This window comes from Grus americana, chromosome 26 (assembly GCF_028858705.1).
Source record: "Grus americana isolate bGruAme1 chromosome 26, bGruAme1.mat, whole genome shotgun sequence".
NCBI lineage: Eukaryota > Metazoa > Chordata > Aves > Gruiformes > Gruidae > Grus > Grus americana.
Genome location: NC_072877.1, coordinates 4,725,994 through 4,753,487, shown reverse-complemented (window position 1 = coordinate 4,753,487; position 27,494 = coordinate 4,725,994). Strand labels below are relative to the sequence as shown.

Here is a 27,494-nt window from a genome sequence, read left to right as displayed (position 1 = left end):
GGAGCTGCTGTCACTAGACCTCATTTGCCACTTCAGTTCCCTCTCGGTGTCCTTCATTTGGGACTGTGCCCAGCCAAGGTCTGCAGAGACTGGTGAACAATCTGGGGTCTTCTGCTAACTGCCTCTGGCCCAGCCTGCTGTGTGCAGCACAAACCAAGAGACACTGTGGTTCTGGCCACAGAGCTGTTTCATTTTGCTTTGTATTTCTGAAGTTTCATCTTCCCTTGTGCTGTTTGAAGAGCAGGGTTCATGCACGTGAGCTCCACCTTGTTTATAGCTCACAGATGTGTTTATGAAGTGTGCCTCAGGCATGACGCTCACTAAACACTTCGTGTCCAGCCTGGCAGCTCTCTCCAAGCCCCTGACGTTGGACAACCTGTAATCTCCAGACGCCAGGCAGGAGCCTCCCTGTTGTGCCGACATGCAGGCAGGCAAGTGTGAGTGGTGATAGGGTGCAGTCCCGCTGCTGATAAACCTCTTCCAGACTGGCTGCTCACACTTGGTTTGGCTGCAGCATTCAGTGCAGGTGGGCTGATCAGAGCTGCAGACCCTGGCTGTCCAGGGTGAGCTGACTTTCTCCTGCAGCGATGCCATGCCTGTATTGCTTGAGGGTGAGTACTTGGGCATGGTAAGGGGCTCGCTGGGCAGCACGAGGGGGAGAGGAATCAGGTCAGTTCTCAGGGTGTTGGTTTGCACGCGGTAGTTTAGGTATATCCTGGCCAGTAACGTGGACTTAAGTCTGGTCCAGAGAAAGCGGCTCTTGTCCCCAAAAGATTGCCGCTAAATGGAGCATAGAATGGCAGGAAAGGTTTGCTGCCCTTCTTAGGTCACTGGGAACTCGCCTAAGGTCATGCTGGGAGCCAGTGGCAGAGCCTGGCATTGAATCCAGAATGGCTAGGTCCCCCTGGTGCTGTACTCGCCTCGTCCTTCTCACCACTGCTTTGTTGGCAGAGGGGAGGTGCCCCCAAGTGTTGGGTTTTTTTGCACTATTGTAAAGGTAAATGTTGATTTCTGTGTTATCACCTTTCTTATTTTCCTCACCCGAAGCTCTGGGACAGGCGCACAGGATGACGTTTCTTTCTAGGCACAGAGCTGCACTAGCTCTGCTAAGGAGCAGGTGGCTGTGCTGCTATGGCTTTGCTTGCATGTCCTCGCCAGGGATCAGCTGGCAGAGATATATTGCCAGGCCTGTGCTTCAGGTGCTTTCCTGTCAATGCTTTCTTCCCTGCATGGCTTCCGGAGGCTGCACCCTGAGCGCTGGCCAGACCAGCCTGGCTGAACGCTGCTAGCAGTAAATCTATTGCAGCCATGGCGCAGGGACTGTACTGCGATTCCTTGCGGCGTGCAGATCCCAGCAGAAAGCCCCTTTCTCAGCGCTTTTGCTTGTGCAGGCAAGCAAAGCAGGTGTGGACTAACCCTGCTGAAGCAGAGGTAGAGAATGAGTCAGAACAGACTGCAGAAATTAGGAGCAGTTTATAAGCATCACTAGAAAAGAGAAGGAAGCTTCTCCATAAGGCGCTGAGGCAGACCCTGATGGCATGGTCTGGACTCCAGCACATCTCCTGAGTGCGAGGGCACTGCCCAGAGCCCAGGGCAGGCTGGAGGCTGGTCTGCAAGGTGTGCCTCAGTCCCTGGCTTGCATCAGACAGGCTCAGAGCACGTCTCCTTGCACTGGCAACCTGCTAGAGCCCTCTCAATTCCGCAGTGTTCATCGCATACACCTGCCTGAACCATGCCATGGTCCAAGGAAGGAAGTGCATTAGGAAGGTAGGAGAGAAAAGGCAGTTACAGTGCTGCTGCATCTCTCTCAGCAGCTGTAAACCCTGTTATGTTGTTAGAAGAGGTGTAGTGCCTGAGCAAAAAGCTCTTGTGTATTGTCTTCAGTCACAGTCTATATATTTTCTGGTGAGGTAAAAATAGCTTTCCTTTTTCAGGATGTGCAGAGAGCAGAGACTCCTGCTAACATCAAAGGAGAGAGACAGCTTTCCCCTGAGAGCGTGTGGCCTCAGCTGGCAGCAGCAGTAGCTGTGTTAGTTCTTGCCTTGCTTTGGCTCTGTGTGAAAGGAACAATGTTTGGGGCTCCAGCTCCCTGTTCAGACCTCTGGACCAGCCCCTGTTCCTCTCTCCACTCGTTGCTGCTGGACACAGCACTGTATTTCATTGGGGAAGTGATGGTTTGCAAATGACAGAACAAGATCTCGATGCTACTACTTAGAAAATCCATTAGTAGCAGGTGGGAACTGACAGAGGCAAGCTTTTATAGAGCTGTAGGTTGTAGCACCAGGAGGTCCGTATCAGAAGGATCAGTCTGCTGTGCAGGGGCAGCTCCCAAGTCCTTGCTCGATGCAGATTAAGCTGTTTCTGATATCCACCCTCCTCACAGTCCTGAACCTGTTCCAGCTTCAGCAGCTCGCACAGGGGACCGGGGGGGAGGGGGGGGAAGGAAGGAGCCAAATGGCAACGCAGATGCTGTCTGCATCTGAATATGCTCAGCAGGGACTGGGTTAACTTCGGCCTCAAACTGCACCACCAGTCACAGTCCAGAACTACATCTCCTGTTAAGAGTGCATAGAAATGGGCTTTCCGAAAGCTAGTTACTCGTGATTATGTAATGATGGAGGATTACGCATTATGGAGGGGCCAGGCTGGTGCCTGCACCTGAAAACTTGCCCCCTCAGTTCAGTACTTTCAAAACTCTAATTACCAAGTTGCCTTCCTTCCCGCAAACCTGCCGGGGGCCCTCCTTGATTTGCTTTGAGATTTCTTCTCTGCCAGTTGTGCTGAGTTCTCGTCCAGCTCTAACTGCTCCTTGCCGCAGGAACACGAGCAGATTTTTCATTTCCCGCGTGCTCCCGTTCACCTGCTGCAGGATGGTTGGGCTCCCCCTTGCATTCTGGTCTGGGGATCTCTGCTGGGCATATAAACCATCGGCCTCTGTGGTACGTGCCTTGGGGAGGCCTGGGGCTATTGTGAAATCTCCACTCAGCAGAAAGGAGCATGGGCAAAGGGTTTACTCAAGCCGGTGCACGACATGAGAACAAACTCGCTTGGCAGATGCCTTCCAGAGATGACCTCTTGTGCTTTGACTCTCATCAGTCCTATTAAGATCTGCGGACCTGTCCTAAATCATGCGGGCAGAGGTGAGGATCACTAGAGAATAGAACTTGGGCATATGGATTTATCTGTCTTAAATCATGTGGGCAGGGATGAGGATGATGAGAGAATAGAATTTGGGCATATGGATTTATCCTTTTTTCTGATGAATTTTCCCGATGCTTTTGCTTTTCTCTTTCATCTGGGTTTGCTGTATGTGCCTGGTAGCCTGTTCTCTGTGCTCCGCTGGCTGCCTGCCTGAGGCTTTGCTACTATGGCCTCTCTGGAGATGCTGTGCTCTGCTGAATGCTGTCTTCTGCTCAGAAGGCAGAAACCTGCCAGTAGCTTTGGTTTCCACTGCAGGGACCACTGGGAGTGTCAAGTTTCTGTGAATGCAGATAGGAGACAAAGTTCCTGTAAGGCGGACAGTGGGATTTCTGTTTCTGGGCATTTCCTGATCTTCCCTGATCATCTTAGAGAGACCCTAGCTGCCATCTTTGACTGGTCTTAATCTTAGCAGCTGGTTTTGTGTGTTTCCAGGACTGACATATTCTTCTCATCTGATGAGAAAGGATCTACCTGCAGACCTGGGCACTTAATGTCTGCAGGACAGCGAGGTCCAAATGAGCTCTGGCTCCAGAGGAATCTTGCTTGATAGTAACTTAATAGTAATTAAGCTCAATTGCTTAGTAGTAAACCACTACACTGATGTAAGGTTTAGCTGTCTCTGCTGGAAATAATGGTTCAAAGGTGAGGATCATGCCCACTACCGGACACAAGCCCACATGAGCAAAGAAACGTCAAAGCAAATGTCAAGGGCTGTTGCATGGTTTATTGCGCTACCTCCCCAGCTGGCAGCGCTGACCTTAGGTTCCAGCACCCTGGCACTGGCAACTGGAAGTGACTGGATGACGTCCTAGGTGTGAGTTGGACCCTTCTGCACCGTCTAGGTAGGATACCCACAGCGATACATGGCTTTGGCGCCAGGATTCAGGTTTGCACCTCACTGCCGATTCTGGGGCTCGTTGGTTGTTGGGGTGATTGTGTGCTGCCCAACCCCGCCAGGTGTTTCCTTGCTGGACCTCCTCTGTCCTCTGCTCCATGAGCCCGTCCGTCTGCCTCCATCTCCCCCTGTTTACTGGCAGACTGGCCACGGACAGGAGGAAGCGTGTCTGCTTGGAAGGGCCAAAAGCCACTGCTGCCTCCCCCAAGTAAGGCCAGTGTATAACTGTGCCGTCCCCTTAGCAGCAGCACATGACTCTTGGAAGAGATTGTGGCCCTCCTGTTGTCATTTCTCTGCTGTTCACACAGTTTGCACATCCCAGCTTGCAAGATGCCTCAGCTGACTTTGCTCCTGACATATCCCAGAGAAAGGGTGGCACATGTTGCTCCTGATAAGGGGGTTTGAGAAAGTATTAGAACAATGGAGCTGCAAACAGATGCCTGCAGTGTGTAGAGCAGGAGCTCTGCTGGAAGGAGCACATGGCTTCCAAAGAATACAAAAGAGACAAACAAATTTGAAGATGCAGAGTTATCATTAGTGGCAAAACTCGTGAGACAGCAAGAAACCTGTGTAGTGGTGTAATTGGGTGTAATTGCTTTCAAGATCTTTGCTACAGAGCAGCCCTAGGAAGCTTTTCGTGCAGTAAAGCCTGCTGCTCCTCAGTGGCAATGTTTTCCAGTAGCTAGGCCTGGAAGAAACAAAACTGAATGAGTGCCAGGGCTGGCAGGAGGGTCCCTGCCCCAAGGATGGTGTACATGGCCCTGGTCTGCATCCATCTGCCTCTGGTGTGCAGGGACCAGGGCAAAACCACCACACAGCCAGCTTCCCTCTCTTCCCATGCAGGCATCAGCCATGCGGTTCAGCAGCAGAGCAGACCCCAAGTTCCTGGCCACTGGGTCTCACTACCGTTTGGCAGAGAGCGTTTTGCTCCCCAAGGCATGGGAAGTAATTTGTTATTTGAAAGTCTGCATTGCAATTCCTCTTCTCTGGTGCAAGAGCAGCACTGTTCTTCAAGTGAGACCAGAGACTCTGAAGATACACGGCAGAGACCAGGGAAGGGGAATGGCAGGGGCTGAATGATGTGACTGAGAATAGAGGCTCTGGGAATTCCCTGTAGCACTGCATGTTTCAACTGCAGGGCAGCTCTGGCTGTGTGATACCTCTGGGTAGAGAGCAAAGAAAATACAGAATACAGCCCATTTAAAAAAAAAAAAAACCTCACAGTGACCGCAAGCTCCCCTACTCTTTCATCTCTGAAACTAGTCCTTGCAGCTCTTCCAGTGGAGCAGGGAATCGGCTGGTTTCAAGCGTGAAAGTACTTTGTTTCTGCAGGCAGTGAGAAGGTCTACTGGATGCTAGCAGCCTCTGGCTGGGTGTACTGCCCTTCACCTGACTGCGCTGTGGCCTGGTGGTCGTGCGGTGTGGGCAGGGCTGCTCTCCAGGGACTGCTGGAGCCAGAGACTTCTTGGAAAGGGCACCCAGTCCCTTTCTTTTGGCATCTTTGGCCCTGTCCGTAGCAGGACACATTCGCAGGCAGTCCTACAGACCTGTGTGCACATCCTCGCAGTGAAGGGGTTTCACCTCCTCTGGAGCTACTCGGCAAGAAGCCAGCTCAGCCCTTCCTCATGCTGGGTGCTGTACAAACAACGAAGGAGTTGCAGTCCCTGCTCAGGCTGCCTCGGCGCTCCAGCAGAAGACCTGCAGATAGAAGAGACAAGTGGGCAGACAGGGTAAAGAGGGCAGTGTAGCGGGGTACACGTGTCCCTTTCGCCAGTCTGGAATAGTGTGGCAACTTGCTTCTTGCCTGCCTTTGTGTCCCAGAAAACACTGTGAGATCAGCACAAGTCCCTGAACTCATTTGCGCTTGGGAATCATCTACTTGCAGCGTTTAGCAGCTTGTACAGAGTGGGCTCCTGACAAATGTGGCCGTATTTCACAGAAGGAGGCAATGCTGAGACCCTCCCTTCCTTTATCAGTGATGTGCAGAAGGAGCTGGTGGGAGCTCCTCCCTGGGTGGGAGCAAAAGCGAAGCACTGCCAGAAGAGATTAGAGCAGAACTCCGACTACAGCCAGAAGACAGAGCAGGATTACTGAACCTCTGACTGCAGCCCTTGAAATCCAGCCTGAGCCTCTGGTTTGGCAGAACTTCCCCTTTGCTTATTGCCTTAGTCATGGCTACAGTGCAATGGGCTTGGTCGGGTCCAGGCTTCTCACGTTGGGGTGAAGGGGCCAGGACATTCATCCAGTGCTGGTAATGCTTTGTGGGGTGAGGGTCCGAGAGCAGGAAGACACCTGTGAACAGCAAGAGAGGAAGCCACTAATCAGGGCTGGGAGAGGGAAAGGGAAACATTTAGATTGTCAGCAGACAAGGGGAGCTTTTTCCTGAACGAAAAGAAAGAGAAGGAGAATAGAAGCACAGTCCAATGTGCTGTGCTATGTTTTTTAATTTAGAAGGTCTTGGAGCACTTTGAAAAGTCCAGATCTGAGGCTTATCCTTCAGGGAATTGCTGACAGCAGCCTCTTGACACTTCACAGCTTGAATGACCACAGGTCTGTGGACCACGACAGGTCTGTGGGCCACGACACCTCTGTGTACGATTTAGCAGCCATGTAAGAGTGCAAGAGGTACACGATGGCAAGTGAGGCAGTTTATTTTCTCCCCTGGAATAGCTCCTTCCTGGAAAATTCCTAGGAAGGCAAAAGAGGATGGAAAGAAATACTACAGACTCCAAAGAAAGGAAAACCAGTAGAGGCAGTCTCTGCACCTGGAAGCAGTTGCTGTGTATCCTGGGGCACATGGATAGCAAGTGACTGCATGCGCGTGTGTGCACAAATGCTGAGGGGTGCATGTAGCATGCCCACGCTACGCTTTGTGCTTATTAGTGGATGGTGACTGTGCAACGTATGTGTGCCTGCGTTTAGGTACGTCGGTGTTGTGCTGACTGGGATATGTCTGTATATCTTTTTGATATGCACATCTTGTGCCCGTAGGCTCTCTGCATTTTTTTCTGTCGCTGCTCCCTTTTGCTGAAATGGGAGATGGCAATGACCCAATCCATATTTCAGTTCCCTGGCTAATCTAGTGTTGTCTTGATCTCTGTGACACCCTAAAGCGAGCTGTTGTGAACAAATGCCCCCCGAGTGATAGGTGGACAGTCCCAACATGCACACTGATATCAGAAGGGCAATATGACTGCAGATCTATTTCTTCTGCTTTTACCATTTGAGCTGAGCTATCCCTCCTCTGGCTGCGTGTGCTGTCTGACTGCTTGTGTCTGACATCCTGCATCTCTGTGTGCATCCCTGACGGGTGCGTGCTGAGCATGGGGAGCAGAAGGGCAGTACCTCTGAAGCACTCAACCCTCAGCACGTTCCCCAAGGCCCTGACCCCCAGAATCCAGAGGGTTGGGAGGGAACCGCGATCCCTCTCCGCTGTCGCAGGTGTTACCTGTGAAATGCCAGGCTCCTGGGCACGTCTGTGGGGCTGCTCTTTCTCTGCTGTTCCCGAGGTGGTACCTGCAGCTCTGACCCGCTCCCTGCACTTGGCAGCAGTCAGCTGCTTTCCGGAGGTGGCTTGGTATTAAATATCCTGTCTGACACAATAATGGAGAGAAAATGAACAAATTCCATTAGCGGCTGGCGATCCCTGCAGGGTCTGCGTTGGAGCGAGGAGGGAGCCTGTATTTTTAGATAGAATGCAATGTAACTCACTGGCTCTCTCAAAGCTGGGGAGTAGATAACCAAGGAGGGAGAGAGGGGACACCAGGCTCAGGTTTCAGCTGAAGTGCCGGACTATGGCAGCACGAAAGCGCAGGTCCGGTCCAGACGTGGCTGTGAGTATACAATGCACTTCTCCTTCGTACCCACAGAGACCTCCGCTTTGCTTTTCTGCTTGCTTTCTGCCTGTAGTCTCTGCTGCTGGGCGTGCTGGGGCTTTGGGAGCCCCTTTGCTGCTGGAGCCTGTAGAGTTTTACCATTTTAATCTTCGCAGCTCCATGTGTGTCCCATGGGTGGGAGAGCCTGGCTGAGCTGTGCTTTGACTTTCCAAGGTGTTTGCTGTTGAAGGTCCATGCTGTGACTGGCATGCCGGCAGCATAGCTGAGGTGCTGCCCTGTCATTGATCCTGACCCGATATGCAGAGGCTTCTAGTGGAGTCTGGAGCTGGAAAAGCTCTTCGCATTCAACCTGTTGCTTGAAGCTGTCAGTGTTTCCTCGCTAGACCGCAGACAGCACGCAGGGGCTCAGAGCACAAACATGCACTGCTAAGCACAGCGCTGGTGCTGCCTTCTGCCTCTTACGGTAGATCATCCTGCACACGCAGAGCACTGAGGTGCTACGTCGTGTCTCCTCTGTGCTCACAGCCCTCCACAAAGCTGGCAGCTCTGCTGAGACTCTGGGAGCTCTTCCCAGGTGGACAGGGCTCTCCTCTGAGGTGGTAGCAAGCGGAGCCAGCTGGCACAGGTCATCATGAGATCAGCACGTGTTCCCCTGCGTGTGGAGGCTGCGCACGGGGACAGGGCATGGTGGTGCTGCCCTCCGCCACCTGTCCCTCTGACCCCATGGGCTGCCCCAGAACGGGCCATGGCACCTGGCCGCTGCTGTGGGAGCCGGGGCTGAGTTCTGCAGGGTGTGCCCGGCACGGCGGGGGCCAGGACACCCCGTCTGTGGGACTGCCTTCTGCAGGGGTGGCAGGGTGGTGGGTCCAGGGCGTGGCTACCTTTCTCTAGGGTAGGAAGGTTGGGCAGAAAGGATGGGTTGGGGGAGGCAGATGGACGAGAGCAGAAGGCAGCCAAGTTGCGCTGCTCCAAAGTCCAAATTCAAATGGCTGAGACTGCAAAGAGAAGGGAAGAGAGAAGCCCTGAACCCATGTGGTGCATCATCCTGCCTAGGTCTGCCTCCAGTGCTGTCCTCTGTGGCCATGCTGCTTCCAGTTCCTGTCCAGGAGCTTCCTAATCCTGGGTGCTCCTCTGCAGCCAGGCTGTGGGCACTACAGGAAGGCCTGGGATGGCAGGATGTAGGCTCTCGTAGCACAGCAGGTCCCTTGATCAGTCCCAACGTGAGCGGTACAAGAGGGTTCTGATTTTCTGTTGGAGCTGAAGGCAGAGGAGTGTGTCCTGTGTACCTGCCATGGACGTCTCATGGCTCTTTGCTGCAGAGTGCCCTTTGAGCAGGACCTAGCCGGCAGCTCATAGTTACCAGTTCAAGGTCCCAGCCTCTCAGAGCCATGTCACTGCATTTCCACCCTGCTGTTCTCCAGCTTCTGGTGAGCCATCCTGTGCTCTTAATTTGCTGCCTTACACTGCTAAATAGTGTTGCTTGAAATATTGCTGTGCCTTGCCTGGAGTGGCTGTGTTTTAGTGGTGCAGGGAGGTACTGCCTTGTTTCTGTCGGAAAAGAGAGTCACGACTTTCCTGGCTGGGACCATTGTCCCTTGGTGCCGGTACTTGAACTCACCACCGCAGGGTGGGCTCACCACAGCTGCAGTCCAGGCCTCGTCCATCGCTGCAGTCTCTCAGCCAGGACACAGAGGCGTTTCCTGGGCCACGAGAGGCTGCCATGATTGCAGGAGTCCCCTTAGAGCTTCCTCCCTACCCCGCCTGCAGTGCTGGGACAAGCTGCAGAGCTCGTGTGGCTCTCCTGCCCCGTCATCTGGATGCAGAGCTCGTGTGGCTCTCCTGCCCCGTCATCTGGATGCTGTCCAGGTCCCAGCCCTGCTTCCTGCCGTCTGATTTGGGGCACCTCAGTCTGTCCCAGAAGCTCACACCTTGACCTGCCCGGCCTCTGCCTTTTCAGGCTGATCTCTGTAGTCATGTTCTCTGCAACTGAGTGAGGAGCTGGCCCTGTGCTGGTGATGGGGGAGAACAAGGTGACTCTGAGTCTCATGCTTTTTCTTTTTTTCCCCAAGGCTGATGCTGCAACCAGTTTCTTGAGAGCTGCAAGATCCGGAAATCTGGACAAAGCTTTGGATCACCTCAGGAACGGGGTAGATATTAACACCTGTAACCAGGTAGGTGAAACCCACAGGGCTTCTGGTACCGTCTCCAGTTCACGTGAAAATGTGCCACGCGGTGGCTCCCCCAGGCCCAGAGACAGTCACTGCACCCCTTCTTCCACTGCTCCCCTAAGATGGAGGCAGGGATGTTCCCCATGGCTGCTCTCTTGCTCCGCTCTGCGTAGTTGATTGGGAGTACCTGCCCTGATCCCACAGTCCTACCTGCCATGGAGCAGGGTGTAAGTTGGCTGGTAATAAGCTGCCTGGCAGAGGAAGGTTAAAATTTTTGTGGGAGAGGCTGCCTGTCCTGACCCCACTCCCTTCTGCACCTGATGAGCCTGGCTCCTGACGAAGCCTCTGGGGGTGAGATGGAAGAGGTGCTGTGTTAGATGGGGTGCAACGGCAACTTTGCTGTGCGGAGGGGATTTCCTGGGGATGATCTCCTTTGCAAAGGCATCGTGCAGTCTCCAGGCACGTGCATCCAGAGCTGTGGCATGCCCGGATGAGGGGTAGGCACGCACCACCCTGGCAGAGCGTGGAGCCATGACTGCCAGCACGGTGAGGGAATCCCTGGGGTGCAGAGTCGAGTGTCCTGGCAGACCCCATCCTCCTCTCACCTGCACCACCCCCTGCCAGGCTCCAGGCAACCTGCAGCCCCTTGTCCATGCCAGGCAGCTGGCACAGGGGCTCCTAACCGGAATTGAGCTCAGGGGAGAGGCCGCGCAGGGCAGACTGCAGCATGCGAGCTGTCCCTTGCTTGGGGAGGCTTCCACAGCTGAGATGGGTGGAAACAGGTCCTGAGGAAAACAGCTAGCCAGAAGGCAGATCTGGACCAGTTGTCTTTGGGGCAGGGAGGGCAGCAACGGCTATAAAGATCTGGGGAACCTGGCTGGAGTGTAGCAAAGGGCATTAACAGATACGCAGAGAGGGAGATCTGAGGCTCCTTTAGGGTGACACGCAAGTGGGACAGCTCAAGGGGTTCAGCTGCTTATCAGAGGGCAGAGGAGATAGCTGTGGAGAGTGCAGCACGGTGGCTGGGACATCGCAGGAATCACTCTTGAGGATATTCCCCTTGCCTGCAACGCTCAGGCTTTCAGATTACCAGAAGCTGCAGCTTAACGCAAGCAGGGGATGTTTGCAAAATGCCAGTCTTGGTGGCTTGGGAGGGGTTGGGCAGGTGGAGCCCCTCCTAGCCCAGAGCAGAGACAGATCTGCCCCAGGAAAGGAGAGCTGCAGGCACGGAGGAACTGTTTGCACATTGTCGACAGAACGTTTTGTATCTGTGTAGCTGCCAAGTGCCTGAATAGGGGTAGGTGCCGCAGGGAGAGACTCGGGGGCCGTGGGCTGAGCAGGGGGACGGACAGACTGAACTGTGGGCTCCTTTCCAGAGCAGTAGTGATGCTGGGGAGGCTGACTCAGCAGGTAGCACAAATGTATATTCACCTGGTTCAGCATCGGGTCCCCAAGCCAAGCGTAGTTCAGAGCTACTGATTTGTGCACTGCAGTGGCCAGTGCAGTTACTGCAGACAGGTTCCCCCAGGAAATGTCACCGTCTCCTTTTCTTTTCGGACTGATAGCACTGTGCAGGGATGCTGGGCTTCTGCAGGCCCCTGGGGCACACTGCAGCTTGCATTCTGCTCTCTGGGACACTAGATGAAGTTCGAGGAAAGCTCAGGAGATGCTCATTTTGTTCATCACTGTATTATCTGGATTATTTATTCATAATCAGCATCCAGATACTCTTAAAGACTTCTGTCCTGGGGCTGTGTGAGGACTTATGGGATTTAGATCAGAGGGATCTTGTAGGAAGAAGAGGTAGAACATTTTCAGTTTCAGAATCCTTTGAAGATCAGCTTTTCCATGGGGTCCTGTTGGTGTGTCACAGTCTCTGACCTCATAACCATTTTGGAGATGTACATGGTTTGAAAAGAGGAGAGGCTGTGTGACAAGCTCTTAGCAATGGGCTGCAGGATTTGGCTTTCACTCGGCAAGGAGCAGCTCATGTGCGTGCACCTGGCAGGATCTTGCAAGTTGCTGTGCTTCGTTTCAGAATTTGACCCAGTCATTCAACCCAACTGCTGCTCCCTTAGTCTCTCCCGGGGGAGCAGAAGCCCCTGTAATTGAGCCACAGCAGCGGGCCAGTCGCTGGAAGCAGTCACACTGCTCCTGCTTCCAAACGCTTAGCTACGAATGAGCAGAGACAAATAGGTGTTTAATGTACCCACTGCTCCCTTACAGACCTTTGGGAAAGCAAGTCACAAGGAGCAGGGAGATCCTGCTGCTGACGTCTGTGCCACTTTCTGGGGATGCTGCCATGTGCGGCACATTCGTGTGTGCCCTGTGCGTGCAGAGGCTGCAGCGGAGCCTGGCAGGGAAAATCATCTTTCTGTGCCTGTTCACAAGTGGCTCGGAGAATTCCCTCCTGGCAGTTTTTGCAGGCGTCTGGAGGAGAAGGGCAAGAGTAGGTGGGGGCTGTGTTTGGCCACGCTGGCCCACGCCTTCTGAGATGGGAGATTCCACAAGCAGAGTGCGCTACGGATGTTCACTCACTTCCGATGACAAGCCTAAAAGCAGAGGGAGGATTTCTACGTCCACTGCTCCTGTACAGTTCTAGTGCAGAGGAATATGTGGTTCTGGAGAGGGCTCTGCAAAGAATTAAAACAAGGACACCCAGCCACAAGCTGAAGATGATGGCTTTGAACTTCTTCCTCACCCAGAGAGATGGTCAGTCATCAACTGTCTCCACTGCCTGGCTGCGAGTCCTGTTTCCAGCCAGATTTCTGGTGTTGGTGGGGGGATTTACCACATTGACAGGGAGCACGTGGCTACAACAGTATGAGGCACTTCTTTCAGTGACGTCTTTGCACTGGTTCCTGCCATCTCCCCAAGGTTAGATGGCACTTTGGGGTTTCCTTCTGAGGAATATCAGACCTGTGGGAAAGGTCCAACCTCACATGTCCTGTATAGAATAAAGAGGGATATATGTGGTCAGACCTATCCCACAGGCCCTGTATTCTTACTCAAGTGCAGAGACCTTGACATGCCATCTGATCTTCATGCCGCCGATGTCATCCCCTTCATTGCCGCCATCTACATCAGTGTCTTCATCATCCACCTCTCTCGTGTTTCGAATTCCTGCACGCTCCCATCTCATCCCTGAGGAGCTGGAGGCCTGAGGATGAGCACGCCTTGCTGCCAGGACCCTCACCAGCAGGGAACAGAGCTGTGCTAGCACATGGGTGCCAGGAGATAGTCTCTGTTGGGGTGGCCACTCAGTCCCGATGGGCAATCCAGGCTAAGTGCAAAGTCCCGCATTTTGTGTTTTCGTTGAGGCTGCGTTTGTCGCATTGACAGCCAGCGACTGGGATTTCTGGGAAGCATTTGCGGCACTTAGTGAGGGGAATACAGCACCTTTCAAATTAAGCACATCCTGTGGTGGTTTTGGGTCAGATGAGCTGTCAAGCCAAAGCAAATGTGCAAAACAGGCTGTATTGTTCCCGGAGCAGAAATATCGATGGGCCGCTGGGAAATGATCTTCTGCAAACATTGCGCTTATTGCTGTAAGGCCAGAGAATAATGATTCCTCACAGGTTTTCAGCTTTCAGAAGGTTATTTATGAATCCCTTGCATAAAAGGGCATATGTGCTGAGGAGAGCAACCGAGCATCTGTGGTCTTGCACTCCAGGCATTTGTTGTGTGAGCATAACCGAGAAAAAGCGTGTGTGTCTGTGGCCACGTATGCAACTTGTGAGCTCACGAAGGTAAGGGTGTCAGTGACCATCTGTATGGGTTGTGTAGGTGTGTTTTGGTCAAAGAAGCTGGGCTTGACCGAGGTGATGGGTTCAACGTAGCCAGGCCTGGTTGGGGAGCGTTTCCTTTTGGTGGCTCTTCTGTGGGTGTTGCAGCATTCCTACTTCATTTTCCCTTGGAAAAGCCTTTTGTGCTTGAGGCTCTAGGGGACTTTGGTGTTGGTGTGCTGAGGGAGCCTGTGGATTTTTAGGTTTTTGCTCTTCGTGCTGTCATCAGAGTTGAGCAAAAGAATCTGTGACTCTCTGACTATGATCCTGGATAGCTGGTTCTTTGAGTGAGAGAAGGTGGAAAAACTTTTTCCAGTTTGATAACACTCTTGAAGCTGTTTTAAGTTTAACTGGAGTGTTGAGAGCTGGAACTGGAGCCTCCCCGGGCATTTTCTGCTCCCCTACCTATAATTCAGGTGGGGATGAAGCAATTCTGTGAAGTGACCTTCCAGTACTCTACAGAAGCTGAAACAGATGGTTGGGAGGTGGAGTACTTGGGCAGGACTGTGTGCTCCCAGGGAGCTGGCGGCTCTCTGCCACGTGACAGCATTGCGTAGGGGTGAGTAAACATAGTGCATCCACCCAGGAGAAGTGAGGGACAAGGGAAGTTTGCATTGTGGGGGAAAAAAGTGACATCTGAAATTGCCTGCAAGTATTTAACTTCTTTGCCAGCAAATATCCCAGCCCTTTTGTTCACATCTGGGAAACGGAAGAGAGTGTCAGAAATAATGGAGCAGGAGCTGTCTTAGCAGCCTCTAGGGTGCTGACTGGCTTGACGCTTCCTTCTGACAGCCCAGGGATGCTAAAAGGGCACCGGCCAGCCCTTTGCTCCTAGTGCTCAGGTTCCATGTGTAGGAAAAGGTGAGCTAAACTGAGGCACACGCAGAGATGTTCCTGAGAAGCCACTTCAGTTGTTTGGGAGCTTTCTGGAACTGGTAGAGCTTAGCAGTGGCACAGCCAACATCTTCTCTGCATCCTTTGCTGCAGCTAAACTCTGAGGGAGCAAAGTCGACCCTCTGCTGAGCATGGGCTGCAGGACGGGGCTGTTGGTGGGCAATCTGCAAGGCCAGGAAGAAGCCAGCTGCTAGACTGGAAGCTCCTGAACTGTAGTGAATTAAATTTGGCTGCTGCTCAGTAAAATCGTTGTCCCAGGCAGAGCTTGTCACTGCATTTCTGTCTGTGTGTTAAAGTTTAAGGTTTGTATGTGCGCTTACACAGCAGCTCTGGTGCATCCTCGCTCTGGGCCATGCACAAAGCTCAGCTCTGTGCTTTGGGTTTGAAAAGCCTGACTGCGAGCAGGCGATCACAGGGAGGGGCACCCCAAGGAAAGTCACTTGAGCAAAAAGACAGGAGTTGACATCAGGGGTGCATCGTGAGCAGGGAGGACTGAAACAGTGCCTGTGGCACCAAACACACACACGCTGAGCTGTAGTGCCACCCATCCATAGGAAATCATCTACGGGGGCTGCGTGTTTTGCTCATGGAGAAACCTCCAGCGTTAGTCAGCAACTCAGCGTTCAGCTGCGTGTAGTTGCCCTGGCAGCATGGAGCTGAACGTGGCTGTCATGCCAGCACAGGTCTCGAGGGCAAAGCAACAGCTCCTGCTCCCACCAGCCTGGACCTTCTCCAGTGTGGGCCAAGTGCCCACAGTTGTGTCTGCACAGGAGCTCAGAGTAGGGGGTTCCCTGGAGAGCCCCAGCAGATGGACTAATGCCCTCTTCTACCTTTGCTCCCTCCAGAATGGGCTGAACGCCTTGCACCTGGCCTCCAAGGAGGGTCACGTCAAAATGGTGGTGGAGCTGCTGCACAAGGAGATCGTTTTGGAGACAACGACCAAGGTGAGGACAAGGGAGTGCGGTCACGTTCGTCACAACTCCACACCCTGCCGTTGCTGCCAGACACACCAGCACTAGCTGAGCAGTGAATCACGCCGTTTGCTTTCGCCCCTGGAAAGGCTGTGCTGGTGGCAGTGCTGCCGGGCAGGGGCCTGGGGACCAGGCTCTGATTGCAGCGCAGTTAAAGCTGTGCTGGGCACCTCCACCCCTGTCTCTCCCCCGTGGGCGTCATGGGGACCACCGTGAGCTCAAGAGGGGAGTAACAGAAGCCACAACGCGTGCTAGTGCTGTCTTCACTCGCATCTCTTCCCAGCGCTGGCTGCTGGCTCAGGTCAGCCCTCGCTGCCACAGGGCAGCCCCTGTGTGCTGCAACACCGAGGTGGCCTCGGTACCGTTGTTGCAAGCCTGGAGAGCTCTGGTGCTCCGTAAATAACATGTCATTCTCTCCCTGCATCACCACAGTGGGGTGTGGTTCTTGCTCGCTGACAAGCGAGGCAACAACGCAAACAAGCAGGGCTGACAAATGAGCAGCCTCCAGCACCATCTGAAGGGCTGTGAGAGCAGGAGGGGGCCTGGCTTGCCACCTCCCCGGTGCTCTGAGCAGGGCTCGGGGTGCAGAGCAGAGTCTGGCATTCTGCCACACCACCCAAAGGCACAAGCCGGAAGAGCCTGTGTCTGCATTTTCCAGCCTGCTTATTGTCCCTTAGCTCTGCTGGGATGCCTTGGCTACCAGGGCACACACTGCAGTTTTGCCTGAAGACTGCCAGCTCAGCTCCCCCATCCTCCCTCCCCTCCTCATCTCTCGGTGCTGGAGATACACAGAGCCTGACGATGCACGCAGCTTTTTGCTGCCAGTAACTGCATGGGAAAGATGAAATCACTCTCTTTCCTGGCCAGCAAATGTGAAGGCTAGCTGTCCCTGGTGTAGCAGGGATGGGGCATGGAGCAAGGGCTGCATGGCCCCACAGGCATCCCCTGGCCAGCAGCTCTGCACGCGTGTTAGCACACGTCAGGCCCAGCTTTCCCCGGCATCCTGGGCTGCTCCGGCCCCTGAGCGCTGCCCTGTGGTGTCTTTCAGAAAGGAAACACAGCCCTGCACATTGCTGCCCTGGCTGGACAACAGGACGTGGTCCGGGAACTGGTGAACTACGGGGCGAACGTCAATGCACAGTCACAGGTAGAGTGACCTGGGCTGGGGTGGGAAAAGCACCCAGCATGCACGATGGTGGTGTCCTCATGGTGGGAACTGTGCCCAGCATGGGCACTTCAGGAACCCTTTACAGTTTCTCTCTAGTCCTGTTCAGGGGCAAGGACTGCTCTGCCAGACTCCTGAAAGAAGATGAGCGTGTGAGTGGTGTGGAGGGAGTCTTGAGGGATATGGGGAGACCAGCAGGGTCCCTCTGCTGAGGGAAGCCATGGCAGCACACACAAGCATGCTGAACTCATGCTGGGAGGACTCATGACCAATGTGTCCCTGGCACAGCCATGAGGTCTTCAGCAACCTCTGCAGCCCTGCTTCATTCTCTCTTTCTTGGGCCTGGTGGGGCTGCAAGCTCTTTAGCTTTTGCCTGATGGGAGAAACATCCCTGAAGCAAGGGAGAGTAGTGGAAGGCAGTGTCTCCTGGGTTGACTGTTGTGAAGCATCCCCTGGTTCTTTCTGGATGTGGGGACCCTTGGGCTCCAGCTCTCTATGATTGTTCCACCACTGCCGGTTTTTCCTTTTTCCCACCCACGCTGTGTATGCTTTTGCCCCAGTTCAATGAGCTGAGGGTGTGGACGTTGATGGGGTGTAGGTCTGCAAGGGGCTTGAGAAACTTGAGGAAGAGTTGTGTTGATGTGTATGGCCCTGTGTTTGCAGAAAGGCTTCACACCCCTCTACATGGCAGCGCAGGAAAACCACCTGGAAGTTGTCAAGTTCTTGCTGGAAAATGGAGCCAACCAGAATGTAGCCACAGAGGTGAGATCCTTGGGGAGGACTCTAGGGCCCTGCTTGTTGGGGCTGCTGTGGCTCCTCGGCTCTCCCCCTCTCACCTGCCTCTCCTTGGCAGGACGGCTTCACGCCACTAGCTGTGGCTCTGCAGCAAGGGCATGAGAATGTGGTTGCTCACCTTATCAACTATGGGACAAAGGGTAAGGTCCGTCTGCCTGCCCTGCACATTGCAGCCCGCAACGATGACACTCGCACAGCTGCCGTGCTGCTGCAGAATGACCCCAATGCTGATGTCCTCTCCAAGGTGTGTGGCTTTCCCATCCTGTCTCTGGGAGTTTTCCCACATCCCCAGGGAGAACAGCAGCTTGGTATGCTGTATTTATCCATCCTTTCAGCAGGGAGCATGTGTCTGGCTGGGCTGATCCCTCCTTCTTTCCCCTAGACTGGATTTACCCCCTTGCACATTGCAGCCCACTACGAGAATCTCAGTGTGGCCCAATTACTGCTGAACCGTGGAGCCAGCGTCAACTTCACACCCCAGGTGAGTGCAAAGTGGGAAGAGTGCTGGGACTGACACTGCTCCGGCACCAGAGGAGGATGCTGCGCCTCCTTTCCATGTAGGTGCAGCAGCAGCTGCCAGGGTATGCTGGTGAGGTGGGACCACGCAGAAGGTAGCACACTGGTGCATGTCTGGGGAGTTGCCATTAATAACCGCTGTGGGCATTTTCTACTGTCTCCCCTCTGTTGGATGCAGCCATGCATCCCTGGAAAGCTCTTGGGACCTTGTGTCTAAGCTGAGGGAAAGCTGGTGCTGTCACTGCAGGGCAGAGCTTATAGTCCCTGCAGCTGGCGTGCCTCTTCCAGTCCCATGGGCACAGCCAAATCCGTGAGCTGGTCCTTTCCTGCGAGCTCTGTGCAGCTTCTGTCCACAGCCTTTAGCTGCAGGCAGGAGCAGGTGCTCACCCTCTCTCCCAGCCCTGTGAAACAAGCTGTTCCCCTGCACTGTCCCTGGGCAGGGATTTAGCTCTCCCCTGCCCTCTCCCCTTTGTTTGCCCCCGTGCCTCCTTGCAGCCCCTCAGGAGAAAGAGAAGGGGTTGCTCCCTCTAACAGACTGCCGTTCCTTCTGTCAGAACGGGATCACTCCCCTGCACATAGCCTCCCGCCGGGGCAACATCATCATGGTACGGCTGCTGCTGGACCGCGGGGCCCAGATAGAGACAAGGACCAAGGTGAGACTGCTTCTGAATCACCAGCAAGTACGCGGGCCGTCTCCCTCCCTTCTCCTTGTGTCCAGGGAGCACTGCCGTGCTGCACTGCCTGGTGCATACCCTGTGAGCATCTTGCTGGGAGTGTGAGGGAAGGTCCCTGGTGGGGCGGACCAGGTTTTTCACTGGTGCACATAGACGTGAGAGGAGGCTGCATGGCCACAGTGGGTGTACCCTGGGGGCTGAGGGCAGGCTCAGTTTTGCCTTATTTTGCAAACAACTCCAAAGTCCCTGCTACTCTCCTGCCTGAGGGGAGCCCTGCCCTTCCTTGCCCATGCTGAGCCCTTGAACCCTTCTCTCTCCCCAGGATGAGCTGACCCCTCTCCACTGTGCAGCTCGCAATGGGCACGTGCGAATTGCAGAGATCCTGCTGGACCACGGGGCTCCTATTCAAGCCAAAACCAAGGTACCCATGGGACTCTCTGGGGCTGTGCTTGGTGCCAGGTCCCAGGGCAGCACAGGGGCGTAAGAAGCTGTGCACAGTTGCTGGATGCCACCAGTGGCTGGGCTGGGGCTGAGGTTTTGACCTGCCAAAGGGCAAGGAGCTTCCTGACCTGCTCCTTGGCTCTTGCTGGAGCCCTTTGCCTGAGGGCTGCATGCTTCAAAGGGACCAGCCCTGAGAAGGGGATGGCCTGGGGACAACCTGCCCCACGGCAGCAGCTCTTCAGGCCCTGCCCTCTGCTCAGCATTGCTCCCCTGTAAGTCTCAGTGAGGGATTTTGGGGCTCCAATCTGGTAGCACCCTGGGGAACATGCCATCTCTTCTGCGCCAGAGCTGTGGCCAGGGGAGCGAGGCAGGGGCTGGGTGGGGTGCCTGGTCCCCCTCCTGGCCCAGCCCTAAGGTCCCGCTCTGCGGTTGCAGAATGGCTTGTCGCCGATCCACATGGCAGCGCAGGGTGACCACCTGGACTGCGTGCGCCTGCTCCTGCAGTACAGCGCCGAGATCGACGACATCACCCTGGACCACCTAACGCCACTGCACGTGGCCGCGCACTGCGGGCACCACCGAGTGGCCAAGCTTCTGGTGGAGAAGGGGGCCAAGCCCAACTCCCGAGCCCTGGTGAGTGAGGAGGGGCAGGCAGGGCTGAGGCAGGGGAGAGGGAGAGTGTTCCCACAAATGACTGTCCATCTGTCCGTCTGCAGAATGGCTTCACACCCCTCCATATTGCCTGCAAGAAGAATCACATCCGGGTGATGGAACTACTGCTGAAGACAGGTGCCTCCATCGATGCCGTCACGGAGGTAGGTGGGCTGCAGCCCAGCCCCAGCTCTCCTGCTACTGGCTGTGCAGAGCAGGCAGCGCTGCAGGGGATGATGGCCCCGATGCCTCTGCTGGCACCTTCTTCATTGTGGCTTAGAGCTCTTTGCAGCTCAGGACCTGTTGAGCCTGGCAGCATCCCCCTACAGCCTGCTCCCTACGGGGCAGGGGAACTGCAGGGGAGGCAGCAGCTCTTCGTGTTCCCCTCAGCTCACCTGCCAGGGTGCTGGTGCCAGATTGGGGACCCAGAGTTTGCCTCTGTGCTGGAGCGTGCCCCAGGGAGGGGGCAGGAAGAGATGCTGGCAAGGCCATCAGCCCCCATCTTGGCTCCTGACCCCTTTCTCTCCACAGTCCGGCCTGACCCCCCTGCATGTGGCTGCCTTCATGGGGCACCTGCCCATCGTCAAGACCCTGCTGCAGCGTGGAGCCTCTCCTAATGTGTCCAATGTGGTGAGTCCCACTCTGGCTGGGGCTGTGGGAACTCAGCATGGCGGGGTCCAGCAGGAGGTGGGGGTTGTCCGAGTCCTGCTCTCTCCGCTCTCCTGAGCAATCCTTGGTGCCCCCCACTTTGTGCTGGCAGGAGGAATCAGTATGGGCCACAAAAGATTGTGGGCACTGCTCTCCTGTGCTCAGACCAGAGGAATTATGGCAGGAAGGCATATCCCCTCCTGTGACCTCACCACTTTATCCTGTCCTTGGTGCAGAAAGTGGAGACACCTCTACACATGGCAGCCAGAGCCGGGCACACAGATGTGGCAAAGTACCTGCTGCAGAACAAAGCCAAAGCCAATGCCAAGGCCAAGGTAGGTACAGAGAACATGCATGATAGTCCAGCTCTGGGAGCAGCTGGTGCTGGTTTCTTCACTCTCGCCTGCCAAGAGCCTGGCTTGTCAGGGGCTGTGCAACAGCAGGAGCAGGGCCGGGGCCCCTTCGGCATGGCAAGCAAGGGACTGGTCCAGGTCTGCTAAAATAGTTTCTCTGCCTCCCTCGCAGGATGACCAGACTCCGCTGCACTGTGCTGCACGCATCGGCCACACCAGCATGGTCAAACTCCTGCTGGAGAACAATGCCAACCCCAACCTGGCCACAACAGCGGGGCACACACCCCTGCACATCACCGCCAGAGAGGGGCATGTGGACACGGCACTGGCCCTGCTGGAGAAGGGGGCTTCACAGACCTGCATGACCAAGGTAGGCTGCTGTGGCCACTGCCACTGAAGGCGTGACCCAGGAGGGGCAACCTCCTCCTGTGCCGCAGCATCCCTTCTGCACATGTGCCAGTGCTCTTCTCATTCCTGTGCACCCTGTGATGGGCTGCCTTTCTCCTCAGAAAGGATTTACCCCTCTCCACGTTGCAGCCAAGTACGGGAAGGTGGATGTGGCAGAGCTGCTGCTGGCACGTGACGCTCACCCCAATGCAGCAGGGAAGGTGAGTGCTGCTCCTGTGGCAGTGGGAAAGAGCGGTGTGGTATGGCGAGAGGCTCTGTCTCACCTGTCTGTGCCCTCTCCCCCTCCCCAGAATGGCCTGACCCCGCTGCACGTGGCTGTGCACCACAACAACCTGGAGATCGTCAAGCTGCTGCTTCCCAAAGGGAGCTCTCCACACAGCTCAGCATGGGTAAGGCCGGTCTGGGTGCCCCTGGGGATGTGGGGACGTGTCATGTGTCCAATACATGTCAGCCTGGGGCCAGCATTGCTCCTCAACCCTGACACTCAGGGAGCGTACAAGGACCCGATCACCACCAGCCACTCTCCATGCCTGCTGCTCGTGCCTGCCTGTCCCTTGCACCAGCATGTGGGGCAGGCAGGGGTGCTGGCAGCCATCCTGTCCCAGCAGACAGGCTAAGTCAGGGATAGTCCCTGCTGGCAGCATTGTGGCTGTTGCTTGGGCACGTGTTTCCATAGCAAGCCCTGCCGAGCAGCACTGCGGTCTGGCGGTTTGGGAAACCACACGCGAATGTTTGCACGCAGCTGGGAAGCAGTGAGTCAGAAAACACACGAGCTCGTGAGAGTCACCCCGCTCTGCCTGAGCACGGGGAATGTCTCCCCAAAGAGTGGACCAGCAGCCTCAGTTTCCCCGTTGTTTGCAGTAGCTGCGTCCTCAGAACGGACAAGTGGCTGCTGGTGCCGGCCCTCCCCATCTGGCACTCCCCTCTCCCCCTGTGCAGGCTACCGGCGGACTTGCTGGGCAGGCATCGGGAGCAGCCGGTACCGGCGCCAATCCCCTGTTGTTCTGCGTCACTGACAGCCTGCGCGTCACCCTGGGCAGAGGGTGTCTGCCAGCTGCTTTGCTTCTGCAGTGGCAGCAAAGGCAGTGCTCAAGGCTCTGCAGTCTCTGCCTGAGTACTAATCCTGCATATTGTGAGTTTTGCTCCACACCTCAGCGAGACTTATTCTAGGAAGTGTCTGTCTGCCCTGACCTCTCACAGCTCCAGGTGGCTGAATACTGCTGTAGAAATTCATGTGAGGAAAGCTCCAGGACAGTTGATATCAGTCAGACCTGAAGCAGATGGTCTTTGAAACCCCTGTGTTGACTTGGCTGGGAGAGCAGGATTTGGCCTGAATGTCAGGGCTAGTTGCTGTCAGGGAGATGGTTCGAGTGTGAGCCTGCATCCCTGAGCTCTGGAGGCAACTGGGAAGGGCAGACCTGGCCTGGAGAGGGAAGGTGGTACCTTCTGTCCCTGCTGGTCTGCGTGAGCACTGCAATGACTCTCTCTTCCTGCAGAACGGGTACACCCCCCTGCACATTGCTGCCAAACAGAACCAGATGGAGGTGGCCAGCAGCTTGCTGCAGTACGGGGCTTCTGCAAATGCGGAATCTGTGCAGGGAGTCACCCCCCTACACCTGGCTTCCCAGGAGGGGCATGCAGACATGGTGGCACTGCTTTTCTCCAAACAAGCCAACGGCAACCTAGGCAACAAGGTATGTTGTCCTGGTGCATCCTGCCAGGCTGGAAGTGAACACCCCAGCAGGGAGTAGCAGACAAGGTGGCAGTCCAGGCCCCAGTGCCTCCCTGTGTTGGGGCAGCAGTCCGCTGGGCAGCAGTCTGCTAGCCAACAGCACAGCGTCGGTTAGTTTGCCAGGTTGGAGACCTGACTTAGAGTCTCTGCTGGTAGAGCTGCAGTGATGGCATTGTCACTGTACTGAGACCTCCTCTGTTTGCAGAGTGGCCTGACTCCTCTCCATCTCGTGGCCCAAGAGGGGCATGTGCAGGTTGCTGACGTTCTGGTGAAACACGGAGTCACAGTGGATGCAACAACCAGGGTAAAGTAGTGCTTTGACTATGGCTATGGTGAAAAACATGAGGGAACTACCTCTAGGCCTGCTCCAGGAGGAGCATTGCTTTTATTTTTCTTTGTGCAAGAGTTTCCCCTCTCACAGGCGTCCTTTCCATCTTGTCTGTGTCTTGGGGACTCTTCCTCCTCTTCCCCCCCCACCTCCCTGGAGGGATGATTCTTGCCTGCTCCCACAGCTCACCCCTGTACCCCCGGGCACAACGTCTGCAGTGTGCCCTCTGCCCTGGTCCTGGGCTCTCAGGCAGCACATGTACCCCATCCTTCATCCATGGGGGCTTCCCCATGGGATGAGCATACCCAAGCCAGAAGGGCAGGAAGGACTGTTGAGGGCAGGCTGAGACCAGATCTTGTCTTTCAGATGGGCTATACGCCGCTGCATGTGGCCAGCCACTACGGGAACATCAAGCTGGTGAAGTTTTTGCTGCAGCACCAGGCTGATGTCAATGCCAAGACTAAGGTACAGAGATGTCCTATGCTCCAGGGACCCTTCTGCCCTGGGGAAGAGCATGCAGGTTGATGGGGAAGGCTTAACCTCCCTCCCTGCTTCCACTTCTCTCCTTCACACTGCTCCAAGCCATCCTGTCTCCATGGCTGGAAGCTGCTGTAGTCTAGCTACAGCCCTGGGCAAGTGCAGGGTTCTGCAGAGCCCTTCGCTTATCCCGAAAAGGAGGGAGCTGCCCTCGTGCTCTAGGCATGAAGCACAGTGTGAGGCTCGGGGACATTTCTGGGGCAGCAGACTCCCAGAACTGATGGCAGCACCCTCTATCCTCCCCTGCAGCTGGGCTACACCCCTCTGCACCAAGCGGCACAGCAGGGCCACACAGATGTTGTGACATTGCTGCTGAAGCACGGTGCCTCTCCCAATGAGATCAGCACAGTGAGTATAGTGCTCGTCCGCACATCCTCACCCCGTGGCAAGCTTGGGCGCCTGCCCGGGCTTCCCTGTGGCTGCTGCTGACCCAGTCCTTCCTCCTTGCACAGAACGGCACCACTCCCCTGGCCATCGCAAAGCGACTCGGCTACATTTCTGTCACAGATGTCCTCAAGATCGTCACAGAGGAAACGGACATCCCGGTGAGCCTCTGGGGACTGGGACCAGGACCCTGTGGAGAAGGGCTGGGGCTGGGAGCAGCCAGGCAAAGGTCCGCTGAGCGCAGCTGGGCAGGCAGGGCCAGCGCTGACAGCTGGGTGCCTAGCCGAGGCATGAGGAGGGGGCTGCAGGTGGCTGCGCGCAAAGGGCTGGCCTCCTCTGACTCCGCTCTGCTCCCACAGTCAGTTGGTGATAAGCACCGCATGAGCTTCCCGGAGACTGTAGACGAGATTCTGGACGTGTCAGAAGATGAAGGTGAGGGGATGGAGCTGGGTCACACCACCCGTAGATCTGCTAGCTGGGCCAGTGTGGCAGGCAGCAGCCCCTGGGACGGGCGCTGGCGTTCCTGTTGGTCAGGGTGGGGGAGCTGTGTGGCCCCACAGTGGTCTTGCGGAGAGGACGAGGGGAGCCCACCAGACTCCTAAGGTGGCATCTCCTGGCTCGAGTGCTTTCCTGCACTATGCAGGAGGGATATGCCTGGGCCTCTCCATGGTCCCATGCCCCAGGGACAGCGTGCAGAGCCCTTGGGCGTACAGAGCCCCCCCACCATGCCCTGCTCCACGGGGTGGTACCAGCTCCCAGCCTGGCTGCAGCTGGTCCGCTCCTGCTCCCTCCCACTAAGACCTCACCTTTGCCTCTTCTTACTTTGCAGGCACTGCTCATGTCACAGTAATGGGTATGAAATGTGTCCCTCTGCCCCAGCTCAATGGCCCATTTCACCCCATGGCCACTAACCATCCGCACGCCACATCCATCTGCTGAGCCTTGCTGCTGGGCTGGTGCTATCCAGCGCGAGCCCTGCCATCCTGCCCTGCCCATCTGTGTCCGTGCTGCTTGCTGTGGTGTGACTGCATGAGTGGGGCCGTCGCCCTGCTGGGGGGGGAGCCCTGGCTCCCTGTTGGCCCCAGGCCCAGTCCCTGGTAGGCGGAAGAGCCTGGTTCTGTGACAAACTCCCGTGCCCCTCCAGAACCGCCCCGTGCCGTCCTGGCCAAGGCAGGGATGAACCCGAGTGCTCGAGAGTCTCTGTGCTGCTATGGTCCCCTCCCCATTGCTGGGGCTCTCTCCCTGTTTTGGGAGGTGCTGGACCCCTTCCCACAGGGCATTGGCGAGCGCTGAACCCTGGTCAACTCCTTAGCAGGTGTTAATGGGGCCAGCAGGCAGTGCTGGCTGGGACTGTGGCTCCAAGAGGGGTGCACAGATGAACTTGGCAGTGTTAGGGTATCCTTCCTGTATCCCCAGCCCTGCCTACACTCCTGTCCCCAGCATCCAATGGCAGGGTGTTCCCCAGCAGGCTCTGCTCTGTGCTTGGTGCTGTGGGAAAGGGGTCGGCTGGCAGCCAAGGCTCCTGACAGCTACCGTAGCTCCTGTCCCACTGACCTGCAGCACAGGCCTTGCCCCTGCCAGCACACCCCATCTGGCAGAGGGCAAAGCTGTCCCGTGGCTGGCTGAGACCCAGGGGACGAGTGTGTGTGACTAACAGTGGGAGCAGAGATGGGCCCTGGTTCCAGCCCTGAGGAGGGATGGGGGCAAAGGCTGGACGTCTGTGCTCCCTTGTCCTTCTGCTTCTCTGCATGCTGAGCCAGCTCTCGGTTTCAGAGGAGGAGCTGATTGCACCAAAGCCCAGGACTCCCAGTCCCAGGGACCAGGAAGGCAAGAGGGAGGTGTTGGAATTTGCGGCCACGACGACGCTGGAGCAAACGTAAGAGGCACTGGATGGTGGGGAGGGAGTGCTTACAGGGCACAGGGCCAGCCTGGTGCTGGGCTGAGATGCCAGCAGGGCAGGGTCAGCTCTGGGCAAGGAATGGATCACTGAGCCCCCACCAGCTAGCACAGCAGGCAAAGCTAGTCGGTGTTGTTCCTGCACCAGGACATAGGTCTGCTGTTGAGTTTGCCTTTGTCTAGCATCCCTGGGGATGGCTGGGGGCTGAGGGTCCCAGGCCTGCCACTTCAGTAGCTGTCACTGCCCTCTCCTGCCAGGGTGGAGTCTCCAGCTGTCCTGCAGGTTCCCTGCATCCCACCTGAGACTGTGGTGACTAGAGTGGAGGAGACTGAGCAGGTAGGACCTGTGGAGACAGAAGCTGAGCAAGTCAGCCTGCTGCATGCACCCTCGGTGTCCCCACAGGAGGTGAGCATGAGACACAGCCTGCCACGGGACCCCCAGGCATTCCCTGCTGGGGGGAGCCCCCCCCCCCAACACCACAAAGCCAAAACATGGGGTGGGTGGTTTGGATGGACCCAGTGGCAGGGGACTGTCCAGGGAGGGTTGTGAGCCTGTGAGGAGTGGGCAGGCTCAGCACACCCAAATAGGATCCTGTGCCCATGAGGGCTCTTCCTTGCCATACACAGCCCTCAAAGGAGTTCGACGAGGACTCCCTGATCCCCAGCAGCCCCGCCACGGAGACGTCAGATAACATCAGCCCCGTGGCCAGCCCCGTGCACACAGGGTGAGTGCCCAGCCCATACAGCACATGCATGCGCAGTGTGTGAGCCGGCTGCAAGGTGCCCACCTGCCCATGCCTCTGCCCACTCCAGGTTCCTGGTGAGCTTCATGGTGGACGCCCGTGGTGGCTCCATGCGGGGCAGCCGGCACCACGGACTGCGTGTGGTCATCCCACCCCGTGCCTGCGCTGCACCAACCCGCATCACCTGCCGCTTGGTGAAGCCCCAAAAGCTGCCTGCACCCCCACCGCTGGCTGAGGAGGAGGGTCTGGCCAGCAGGATCATTGCCCTGGGGCCCGCCGGCGCCCAGTTCCTCAGGTGAGCGCAGCTGGGAACAGAGCAGATGGGGCTGCCCACACCAGGGCCATCCCTCAGGACTGGGGATGTATGCAGGCTCCTCTGGAGTCTCTGCAGCTGGGGCAAGACCTCGGCCCATCTCTGCTTCTGGGGGGTCGTCTTCAGGAGAGATCCTGCCTCCAGCCAGGCACAGCATGTT

General features: G+C 56.2%; 1 protein-coding gene across 7 annotated transcripts in view; it reads left to right on the top strand.

Annotated features, from left to right (window-relative positions):
- The first annotated feature begins 350 nt into the window (after positions 1-350).
- ANK1 (ankyrin 1) overlaps positions 351-27,494 on the top strand; it is a 40,762-nt gene continuing 13,618 nt past the window's right edge. For 4 of the 7 annotated variants that reach the window (XM_054804747.1, XM_054804742.1, XM_054804750.1 and 1 more), the window contains exons 1-27: positions 7,757-7,929; positions 10,002-10,103; positions 15,625-15,723; positions 16,799-16,897; positions 17,579-17,677; positions 17,769-17,954; positions 18,093-18,191; positions 18,781-18,879; positions 19,223-19,321; positions 19,777-19,974; positions 20,058-20,156; positions 20,524-20,622; positions 20,877-20,975; positions 21,166-21,363; positions 21,503-21,601; positions 21,692-21,790; positions 22,898-23,095; positions 23,339-23,437; positions 23,828-23,926; positions 24,248-24,346; positions 24,451-24,543; positions 24,742-24,814; positions 25,212-25,235; positions 26,156-26,258; positions 26,537-26,684; positions 26,906-27,003; positions 27,092-27,316. In XM_054804747.1, the coding sequence (XP_054660722.1) occupies positions 7,891-7,929; positions 10,002-10,103; positions 15,625-15,723; positions 16,799-16,897; positions 17,579-17,677; positions 17,769-17,954; positions 18,093-18,191; positions 18,781-18,879; positions 19,223-19,321; positions 19,777-19,974; positions 20,058-20,156; positions 20,524-20,622; positions 20,877-20,975; positions 21,166-21,363; positions 21,503-21,601; positions 21,692-21,790; positions 22,898-23,095; positions 23,339-23,437; positions 23,828-23,926; positions 24,248-24,346; positions 24,451-24,543; positions 24,742-24,814; positions 25,212-25,235; positions 26,156-26,258; positions 26,537-26,684; positions 26,906-27,003; positions 27,092-27,316 (3,071 nt within the window). In that variant the 5' untranslated portion in view covers positions 7,757-7,890. Of the gene's footprint in view, positions 612-7,756; positions 7,930-8,985; positions 9,360-10,001; positions 10,104-15,624; positions 15,724-16,798; positions 16,898-17,578; positions 17,678-17,768; positions 17,955-18,092; positions 18,192-18,780; positions 18,880-19,222; positions 19,322-19,776; positions 19,975-20,057; positions 20,157-20,523; positions 20,623-20,876; positions 20,976-21,165; positions 21,364-21,502; positions 21,602-21,691; positions 21,791-22,897; positions 23,096-23,338; positions 23,438-23,827; positions 23,927-24,247; positions 24,347-24,450; positions 24,544-24,741; positions 24,815-25,211; positions 25,236-26,155; positions 26,259-26,536; positions 26,685-26,905; positions 27,004-27,091; positions 27,317-27,494 lie in introns of those variants that run through there. The other 3 variants (XM_054804743.1, XM_054804744.1, XM_054804745.1) reach the window with 3 other exon arrangements.